Source organism: Macrobrachium nipponense, chromosome 41, assembly GCF_015104395.2.
Source record: "Macrobrachium nipponense isolate FS-2020 chromosome 41, ASM1510439v2, whole genome shotgun sequence".
NCBI classification, from domain to species: domain Eukaryota; kingdom Metazoa; phylum Arthropoda; class Malacostraca; order Decapoda; family Palaemonidae; genus Macrobrachium; species Macrobrachium nipponense.
This window is the reverse complement of record NC_061102.1, coordinates 11,450,099-11,461,513: the sequence shown is the minus strand read 5'-3', so window position 1 is coordinate 11,461,513 and position 11,415 is coordinate 11,450,099. Positions and strand designations below refer to the sequence as shown.

At 34.6% G+C, this 11,415-nt stretch overlaps 2 protein-coding genes across 2 annotated transcripts in view; one reads left to right on the top strand and one right to left on the bottom strand.

Annotated features, from left to right (window-relative positions):
• The window catches only part of LOC135212498 (small ribosomal subunit protein uS13), a 43,578-nt gene extending 43,136 nt beyond the window's left edge, over positions 1-442 (top strand). Inside the window, exon 4 of the mRNA XM_064245988.1 lies at positions 252-442. Within this exon, the coding sequence (XP_064102058.1) occupies positions 252-419 (168 nt within the window). The 3' untranslated portion in view covers positions 420-442. The remainder of the gene's footprint in view (positions 1-251) is intronic.
• Positions 443-690: 248 nt separating this feature from the next.
• On the bottom strand, positions 691-10,812 carry LOC135212497 (uncharacterized). The gene is made up of 10 exons (XM_064245987.1): positions 10,604-10,812; positions 6,937-7,086; positions 5,853-5,966; positions 5,371-5,536; positions 4,682-4,887; positions 3,747-3,957; positions 3,229-3,349; positions 2,112-2,279; positions 1,168-1,327; positions 691-784 (listed from the first exon to the last, which is right to left on the bottom strand). Exons 1-9 carry the CDS (start codon positions 10,668-10,670, stop codon positions 1,169-1,171), a joined length of 1,362 nt encoding a protein of 453 aa, XP_064102057.1. The 5' UTR covers positions 10,671-10,812; the 3' UTR covers positions 691-784; position 1,168.
• Positions 10,813-11,415: the final 603 nt, after the last annotated feature.

Here is an 11,415-nt window from a genome sequence, read left to right as displayed (position 1 = left end):
CTTGAGGGATGAACAATTGGGGTGGTGTATCCTCTTGTGTAGATAACTTGGAGGAATCTCCAGGTTTCTCTAACTGTGGAGAAGCTAAAGCATCCATATGTCAGGGTGCCATAACTAGAGCTTAAGCAGCCATTGGCAACTGGAGGGGCATTTGCTTGGAATAAGGCATAGTATTTGTGACTTGTTATTACTTAGTACTTTTGAGATCATTGAATGCATATAAGAAAATTGATAATAATTTCTTTCTCCAGGTGATGTCCAATAACCTCGACACAAAGTTACGTGAGGATCTCGAGCGCATGAAGAAGATCAGAGCCCATCGTGGTCTGAGGCACTACTGGGGTCTGAGAGTGCGCGGTCAGCACACGAAGACCACCGGCCGCCGTGGTCGCACTGTTGGTGTATCCAAGAAGAAGTAATAGAAATAAACTTCGGAGTTTCAGATGAGTTTCTATAACCCATTTGATTTGATTTTGTAATGTCAAATTTATATTTTTTTAAAATTTTGTACAGTAATTGGTATTTAACTTTCCTTTTTCAACTGTATATCATCTTACACAGCCCTGTTCTCCATCTAACTCCACATTGCTATTGAAGAATACTGTGTTCAGTAAAATTCCTGGTTCAAAAGTACATACCTAGACGAATTGAGGGTTTGTAATTAAATTGATAGGTTATCAGAAAACTCAAGCATGTCCAGATTATTTATTAAAATGGTTGATGTAACCTGTACTTTTCTGGACTCAACAATGGCAGTAGAACAGCATTTTAGGAAGAAAATTCCCTGAAATAGAAAAAAAAAAATTACAAAGCTGACCATCTCATTTTTTAGTTTATATCCATCATATTTGTAAGAAACAAACTAAACTATCACTGGAAGTGCACTGCAGATCTTACTTTAGGTTCTTTGCATTGTACCTTTGGCCCCAATCTGCAACCTTTTTACTGCCTTTTACAGTACCTCTAATTCATGTTATCTAGACTCTATCTTACTTTCCCCTCTAACAATTACTTCATTGTGTAAATGTGGGTTTTTCTCCTGTTACATCATTAAAACCATGTTACTTAGTTTCCCCTTTCAGTGCTGAATGACTTCAGAGATCCCAAAACTTGGCAGTCTAAATTTTATAATTCATCCAAACTGAACTATATGTTAAGTCATGTTACCTTAAATGTAATGGTTAAGCATGGCCTCAAAATGTTCTTGGTGAGCCGATGTACTCTTTGGCTCACCATGGTCGTGAACTAGTTTTTCACATTCTTCGAGAGTGGCTTCACCTGCTGCAATCCGGGCGCCCATTCCTGAATTCCAGGATACATAGCGTGTCTGGTAATAAAAGATAAAAAATTACGGACCAAATCTGGTATGTAGCGAGACATTTTATTTCTAAGGTGGGAAACAAGTTTATCATTATGATACAATTTGAAATATAGGTTGATCTTGAAGATGTCAGATGCCTAGACTGTGGAGTGCTCATTACCAAGTGGTAATTTCACAACAGTTAATTAGTTGGAGGTCAAAAACTAACCAAGGTATACAAATAAATATACAATACCCTTGGTACAAAGTGCTTACCTACTTAAGCAGCAATAATATAGACCTTTTAAATGCTCTTATTTTATTACTGGAATAAGAATACGATATGAATATTGGCCCTAACACCTGTGCAAGCATACTGTGGAATAAGGTGTATGACCATTACTTGTGTTTATATGGAACACAAAATCTAAGACAGTCTCTCTTAAATAAAGTTTAACAGATTCTATTGGACAATTTCTTTTAAATATCAAGTTTGAACAGATTCTAAAATAGGTAATAAAGCATTTCATGAACATAACTGTTAATAAAAAAAATTTAGAGGACGCTAGTTGACTCTTCCCCTGCTGTAGTGAGCCGAAAGTGAGCGACTCAAAAAGCAATATTGAACACCCAATTAATTTATATAAACTAGAATCTCTCGGGGTCTTAAGTACGTACATAACATGCATAAAAGAACATATTGCTGCTCTTGTACTAAAAACTGCCTGCTTGATAAGTACTACAATGAGTATACGCAGAATTTGCAGAGTATGTATCGGGAGATAAAGCAGAATGACATATGAATACTTGCCAATAAAGACTTCCGCATGACTCCTTCCGAAACTATTTTGGCGGCATTTTTCAGGCCACGGGCAAAGGTATCCATCGCAGCTGCGTGAGCAATAAACATGTCTTGAAGCTCTGTCGATTCTCTACGAACTTTGGCATCAAAGTTTAGACCGCCTGGTGCCAGTCCTCCCTAAGGGTAGAATTGTTTAGAAAAAGAAAGTTAAATAGTCTCTACAGGTTGTCCTATCCATACTTACTGCCATCTATTAAGCTCTTATGACTCGAAGAAAAAATTTTACCATCACAAACTTGAACCTATGCCTAATGTCCTTACTCATATTTGACCCGTCGTTGTACGGATGAAAATATTAAATAGATTTTTCTCGGAAAGGCCCTTCTATAAGCAACCACTCATCTCATCGATATATCCCAGCTCATGGTAAGCATGAAAGTGCTTGGCCGATCTATTTTTCTGTAGTTCTCTTACAAGTGAAATAGTCTCTTAAAAGTGAAAGCCTGTGCTACCATAGGCTTTAATTTAACAACAGGCCTGGCACCATTCTTAATCTTGGAATGCTGGCTCCCATACTTATCAAACATAGAATGGTTCAAAGTAATATTGGACAGAGGGCTCTCCATTCACCAGCTCCTAAAATAATTTCTGGATCTGTTATATTTATTGTCCAAGCCAGTCATTACTGTACTACTGTAAATTAGTTTGAAAATGCCCAGCACAATTGTTACTGTGGTGTAAATTAGTTTCAAAATGTATGGGTGTAAATCAGTTCGAAAATGCATGAATTCCTCGGATATTATGTGACTTGCAAACTAAAAAGTAGTTACAAGTGATTACCAGTTCAGGTCCTAAGAGCATATAACATATAATATATGAATGGTGTTTAAATCACAACACTGCTGATTACTTAAAATAATTATTACTGGTTTTGCTTTGCTTCTAAAAGGCAGATTAAACAAACAGTATAGTACAGTACTATAAATTTTTCCGTTGTGGCATGTTATTAAGTAATGGGATTTTATATTTTAGTCAGTACATGATCCAAGAAATTAATTTAACTATGATATGATAAAACTATGAAAGTAGACCTCCATATTATTAAAAATGACAACATTGACCTTACCTGTTCAATGACAGTTTTCATGATGACTGTACAGTTGCGAATGTCCATTGGGAACTGGTCAGTGTCCCAACCTAGATCGGGGGATCCTGTGTTTGCATCTATACTGCCAAGCATCCCATACCTGAAAAGAATTTATATACAAATGTTGATACTTTTTATTATTATTGTTACTTTCAGAGGATGAGCCCTATTCATGTGGAACAAGTCCATCACGGGCTATTCTAGCTTTCAAAGAATATGGTGTTCATTTGAAAGGAGTAACAGAAAGTAATAGGAAACAGAAAGTCTGCTATCAGAAAAGGAAAAAAATAAATAAATGGATAAAAACGTAAGCAAATTATTATACAAGGAAAGCTGCTCTATGGAAGTGATGCGCTGTATCTTCGCTTCAACGTCTGAAGTTCCAGCATGAATAATGTTTGGAACTGGTCACAATGAATGTTTTCCAAAAGTAAATACAGTGAAAAGCACATACACATTTTAATTTTAAGTAAAATAAAATGTGACTCAGTACTTACGCAGATGCAAACACCACGTCATGCTCATACGGGTGTCCTGCCAAGGTCGTGTGATTAGGTTCCACGTTGATTTTGAAATACTGCGTCAGGCCATGCTGGTGAAGGAAAGCCATTACTGTCTGGGAGTCATAATCGTACTGGTGGCGGGTGGGTTCCTTTGGCTTGGGCTCTATCAAGAACTGTCCTTTGAATCCAATTTTTTCTTTGTAGGCTGGAAACAAAATAGTGAGTTTCATTTAGGTAATTTTATAGCTACAGAAACTATAAAACCATAAATACTTCTAAGAAAAATCTAAAGATAATCAGTCATAATTGGAATTACACACAAGATTTAATTTCACCAAGGTATACATATAGTACAATTCCCATGTGATATTTATGAATGCATTAAAAAATATCAAAACATGTTCCTTTATTTCTTTTTTGATCCGAAAGATGGCTCCCTTTCTTAGTAATGAAGCCGAGATCTGTCCTAATATACTAATCATGGTAACACTGCGTCCCGGGCTTTAAATAGTTACGTTATGTGTAAGTTTTAGGTAAATAAAGGGATATCTTGGTGAACATTTACAACTGAAAAGTGTTTTAATAATTTATTGTATGCGAATTACACTGTTAATATTTGAAATAGGATATTATTTAAAGCCCGGAACGCAGTGTTACCATGCGCAAACACCACAGGTGGATGGACAGATGGAAAAAACAGAGTATAGATACAAGTTGTTTTGACCAGCTTTTGAACGGAACAAAAGAGTAGGCTATATGTCTCAAAAATGTGCTTAGAGAAGTCTTCAGTTGTCTTGCTCGGAATGCTGTACAGGTTTTTCCATATTGATAACAGTGGTGACTGAAGATTAGTCTTACTGATCTGATGATGATCCAAATGATAATTTAAAAGTGACAAATAAATAATAGCAGTAGTACTAGGGTCTTACCAACTGCCATCCTGAAGAACGCAGCCATATGGTCGAGCTCCGCCTTGATATCAGTGTTGAGCAACGAATTGTAACCCTCTCGCCCTCCCCAGAAGACGAAGTTCTCGGCTCCTAATCTGTGGGCGACCTCTAAACCCTTTTTGACCTGTGCCCCTGCGTAAGCTGTGACGTAGGCATCGCAACTTGTTGCAGCTCCGTGCATGTATCTGTTGGTTTAAATGCAATATATATTTTTTTTCAATTATACCATCTTTAGTTTTTACCTGCAACAGTGTTTCCTCTGTGAATAGAAAGGAATGAAGGCCTTAAAAGCAATAGACTTTGAAACATTAGACAGTTTTGACCTAACTAATTTTAAATGAAAAGACGAAAGCAATGTGATTTGAAACATTAGATTTTAATTCAGATTAATGTATTAATCACTGAATTTATTAAACTAAGTTTCAAAGACATTAGTCTTTTTGCTTAAAATATGAAAATGTCATGAGATGAACTGTTTTCACCAGTTAAATTCAACCTTGCCACGTCTACACATCTTTTGGACAGGTAGGACTGAGTTCAAAACGCTATCCCTTTTCGACTGTACTGAAAAAACAATTCAAAACAAAATTGCCAGAATTGCATAAGTAACGGGTACTTTTATAAGTGACTGCACAAAACAAACAATAAAAAATGTCTGCATGTCTGACCTTGGGTGATTAAACAGGTTGCAGGTGGCCCAGAGCAGCTTGACCCCAGTCTTTTTCTGAAGTTCTGCAGCCAGTTCGACGAGTTGATCCAGGTTGGCGTTGGTCTCTGCTAAGGTTGCTCCCTCCGGTGCAATATCACGGTCATGGAACGACCAGTATTTGACGCCTGTTACAATATATGATATACCATATATACTATATATACATGTATTATATTTGTGGAGATTAAAATCCAGGAATCATTTGCAAAGGTACAATAATTTCATGTAAATATGGTACTACTAAAATGTAGAATGGTTATAAAGCCAAGCACTTGGGCACTTTCATACACTCAACACTTGGGAGCCAAAAGGAGGAGTTGGGAGGGTTATCCTCGAAATAAATTAGAGAAAGTTGAAATGGATTAGTAAAAGGCTCAAAAGTGGGGATAGTTTTGCCTATACAATGAAACGCGTGACGTGCACTGACTGCACTAGACCTACCTAACTTCGTGTAGAATTCAAAGGCGGCTCTCATGCGCCTCTTGGCAGTGTCCACAGAGTCAGTCCCGTTCTCCCAGGGTCTCTTGATGGTGGCTGTCCCGAAGGGGTCGCTTCCTGAAGAGGGATAATAGAGACTAAAAGTAAATGAGCCTACAGATACTTAAAATAAATGATGCAACAGACGTTACAGACTTCATTTTGCTTGATAAATTTGAAAAGTATACGGGGATAATCTGTGGGTCTATTTTCCTTATGTCAGGAAAGAGAAAGGCTTTTCTTTGAGAAGATCCTACACAATTTTTACAAGTTAATTTTCTGAGCAGAAGTCAGACTTAAAATCTCATTCAATAGGCCTATATATATGCCCTGGACTTTTTGAGTTTCCCGACCATTACTGGAACATGACCTCTGTAAGTAACTATTTTTTTATAAGCCCTAACAGACAAGGCTTATTTAACTTTATACTTTTTTCTTCATTTCAACGGACTTTTATATATATGAAAATATATCAATTCCGAGGTAGAGCGAATTAAATATTAAAGGACATTTGTAGCTCGAATGATTTATATGAATCACCGTGATGTGATAATTATTCATAGATATATAATATATATATATTATAACATATATATAATAAATAGTAATAAATAGACTAATATAATATAATAATAATCTATATATATATTATACACGTAGTATATATATATATATATATAAAATACTAGTACGTGATATATATATTATACGCTGTATATATTTACGTCTGGAGAGATATCCTATACTTATTAATATACCTAAATCATAGTTAATATATACTATATAGTAGATATATGTATATGGATATATATATATAGTATATAAGGAAATATATAATATACGGTATAGTATATATATAATATATATATTATATATAAATATTATAGTATATATATAGTATATGGTTTATGTATATAATATCATACGTATGTATATATATATATATATATATATATATATATATATATATATATATATATATATATATATCATATATATATATAAAGTAATGTTGACAAAAATAAGGACCACATCCCGAGCTCCGCACCTACGCCTCGGAAGGTGTGCCAATAGCAAACCGAAAACCGAAGCCAATCCTCCATGGTGCGTCCCAGGATCTCTTGCTGGGGGTTGTAATGGCGGAAGACCAAGGTCTCGTCCGGGCCGGCATCTGGTTTATACTGAATTTGGGAGACGCCTGAAAAATAAATATAAAAAAAATATTATGAATGAGAGAGAGAGAGAGAGATAATAGGCCTAATGAGCAGACTAAACCATTTGGTAAATTTTTCTCCAAACCATTTACTTCTTAAAAATAACAATTATTTTACTCTGTTTTATATGTATTTAATCAGTCCCAAATTAATGAACAGAAGTACATCAATATTAACATCTATATAAAAGTACAAATAGTTAAAAAACCGTTAAGTACAAGATAAGAAATTTATATTTAACGGACATGATTATCAGGTCTAGATCATTTTGCATTTTTTTTACTGCGCTACTAGACTATAAGACTACGTGCAAAGAAGCATAACATGCACTTGGAATCTGATAAAAAAAACTTTGTCCTTCCAAATGGTCTATTTCCTTCTCGATGCATCAAAACAAAAGGTTTGTATAGCAGGTTTAACTTGTGCAATCCGGTGCATAGCAACCGAGTTAACCAACTCTTCTTTTGAACGTTCATCATTATTTAAGTCTCTTGTCTCCAAGCCTTACAGACTCTCGCAATAAGTCTTACTTTTCATTAGACTTACATAATCTCTCTTTATCTAAACCTCACCCATTGCTTTATCTCCCTCTCAACTTGTGCCTTTGGTGATAGACAAAACAAAAGAATGATAAGCTCTTTCAGTTCTTGAGAGAGAGAGAGAGAGAGAGAGAGAGAGAGAGAGAGAGAGAGAGAGAGAGAGAGAGAGAGAGAGAGAGAGAGAGAGAGACTCTCTCCAGGCACTTTTTGGACACTGCTTGGCTGAAGTTTGGCAATTTTACGAGGTGCTCTATGAGCAAGAGCCCGTCCTGGCATAAGGTCAGCTTAATCTAAAATAAAAACAACACTGGGCAGCGAGTCAGTTTGACTCTGTTAGGCCTAGGAGATACCTCGAGATTATATGAGTCTAGGCTTAGGAGATAGTCTCAAGATTGAGTCTCTGCTAGTTCTGGGAGGTTACCTTGAGTCTGTGCATGGACTATGAGATTATTTGAGTAGTAACGTCGAGATTTTGAGTCTGTTCTAGGCATCAGAGATAAGTCTCGAGATTATTTGAGGAGACAGTCTCCAGATTATACGAGGAGAAAGCCTCGAGATTTTGAGTCTGTGAAAGGCCTAGGAGATGGTCTGGAGATTATCTGTCTGTGCAGGCAAGAGACCATTTTAGAAGACAGTCTCGAGTTTATTTGAGGTGACAACCTCAAGATTATTCGATTCTGTGCAAAGTCTAGGAGATAATCTTGAGATAATTTTAGGTGACATTCTCCAGATATTTGAGGACGTAGTCTCAAGACTTCGAGTCTATGCAAGACCTAGGATCGAGAGAGCCTCGCGATTATTCGAGTCAATGCTAAGCATTTAACATGGCAACAGCATCAAGTTTAGCTACGCCAGGTCATGCTACGCCGACCGTAAAGCTCCCAGGAGCTTGGAAAAACGGGTGCTGGTCTCGTTTACGCGCGCATGCGCGCCTGTCCCTTACGTCACCTGACACTGCGTGGAAAAGGTATACTATGTATCCTGCTTTCCACAACTCCCCCTACTTAGAATACTTAAAAAAATAATAGCGAGGAAAGTAACAATGAAAAAAAAAGAAGTAATTCCTGCAACTTGATATAAGTAACAGGAGCACTTAGAAGTACTTTACTCCGACACAGTTCACGGTAGCCTTGGTACTTTAAAAAACGGGATTATCGTGCAAGGTGCTTCGTTGTGTGTGGGTAGTGTATTTATGCCTTCGTATATTACATGTACACAGATATAAATATACACATATCCTCAAATTTACAAAAAAATCTTTCGTTCATTAAATCAATAATGAAAATAAGACTTATTTACCAGATTAACGAAATGAATACACCCACATATAATTAATACACACACATTATATATATATATATATAGATATATATATATATATATATATATATATATAATATATATATATATATATATATTTGCATGAAATTGGTCAGCCTAGGCCTAACTAGTCTTGACAGTCCGTTAACTTCTGAGGTTAACTGTCATAAATTATTCCTGATTGACCTTACAAATGGAACATAAAAATTATATGTAAAAATTTGTTGTTTAAATTGTGTCCACATAGAAAATTGTCACTTCTGTGACCTATGTGACCTTGAAAATAGGGCCATGTTCTTCCAGTGACCTTGAAAACTGAGCTGAGTCATAGTCATTTTGGGAGGGTAAAATAGGGGTCATGAAATGTCTTGTTAAATTTCGACAAAAAGTTACACTAAAATAATAATAATAATAATAATAATAATAATAATAATAATAATGTGTTGGGAGGAAGTAGGTCCTTGCAAGGTCAACCATACTGATAGCATCTATCTCGCCTGGCTATCAGTGCTCCAAACTCACTCACTCTCTCTCTCATATATATATATATATATATATATATCTATATATATATATATATATATATAATATAGTATATATAATGAATAATGAAATAACTTGATCACGAAGTATATAAAACGTGATGCTATGTATAAATAAAGGTTTTTTTTTTGCCACGAAGGAAAAATTGAAAAAACGAGTTGGCCGAGTACTTTCAGTAAAGGGTCCGAATAGGACCGAAAGTACTCGGCTAACTCGTTTTTTCATTTTTTCCTTCGTGGCAAAAAAACCTTTATATATATATATATATATATATATGTATATATATATATATATATATATATATATATATATATATATATATATGTATATATTCTCTCTCTCATATATATATATATACAACATATACATAAAAACACACACACACACACACATATATATATATATATATATATATATATATATATATATATATATATATATACATATGTGTGTATATACTTTCAAATTCAACATATATTTACTCCCATGTAAAGGATAATTACATGCAAAATATAATCATAAGAGACACGAGAAATACGGAAATATTGAGGGGTAAAGATATAAAAATGGTAAATATTAGTTGGCAAATATATATAAAAAAATAATTATTAGCGTAAAAAATTTCATATCATAACTATTATGGGTAAAAATATGAAAATTATAAATAACAAGAAATACATGGATATAAATAATAATTAGGATAAAAATAAAATTAAAAGATACAACTATGAATATAAAAATATTAACATTATAATAAATATTATGCACACACACACACACACACACACACACACACACACACACACACATATATATAGATATATATATATATATATATATATATCTATATATATATTATATATATATAACACTTCAGATATGCACCCACGATCTGGACATGTGAACTTCGAAACCCACCGAATAATCGAGCCAATTTCAGCCAATCAAAACTCGAGGAACATCAAAACACCACTGCTAATCAAAAACTAAATTAAGTCAACTAAAAACAACATATAAAACAAAACAACAAATGGCTGGATTAATTTAGTTGTTTCAAGAAAAAAAGGAAAAATAAAAGAAAATGTCTTTAAAGTCTAACCAGGGAAAAATTCTTCGTCCCGCGTCGAATTGCTGGGCTTCATCCTTTTGGCAGGTGCCTGGGCCATGTTTAGACTCGCAGGAAGAAGGGTCACTCAAGAGGTCAAATAACAAAGGTTACGAGGTGAAGGAGGGTCACCAAGGAGGATCACCGGCTACAGATACAACCTAGGACGTGGCCAGTTACCAACTGCACGGTAACAGTATTATTCGGGAAGACACTTTACACCTGCTTGGGTGTCCAGTTGCCTATTATGGTTTTGAGAATATTTTCGTGGATTTTACACTTTTATACACTTTTACGCGTTTCTGATCCCTGGAAAGTGTCGCAATATGTGTAAAAGTACTTTTAAAAAATGAATATTATAACTATATAGAACGTGGCCGATTTAAATTTCAATATGCTTTTCAACAAATTATTTTTTTTTTTTGAAAATTGAAGTGAATTTTACAATGTACACACTTTTACGCTCTTATTATTCATAAAGAATATGGATTTTGGTGTAAGGATACTATTAGAATATGAATATTACAGTGATATATGTCACAACGCTTAAATTCGAATATATCTTTTAACAAAGAACTAGCTTAATAAATACTAGCTGGTAACTACACCAGTCGTTCATTCGTTTGCAGTGTCCATTTCAAACCGAGTTTTACTTGTTTTATGCGTAAGCATAAAGCTCTGGATAGTGAAAATATATGATGCTTAAATAATCTCTTTGCAGATAATTTACTCCCATGAAATCTAATTAAATAGTATATATTGTAGATGATGACGATTATTCATATTTACCTACCTGTATTAGTAAT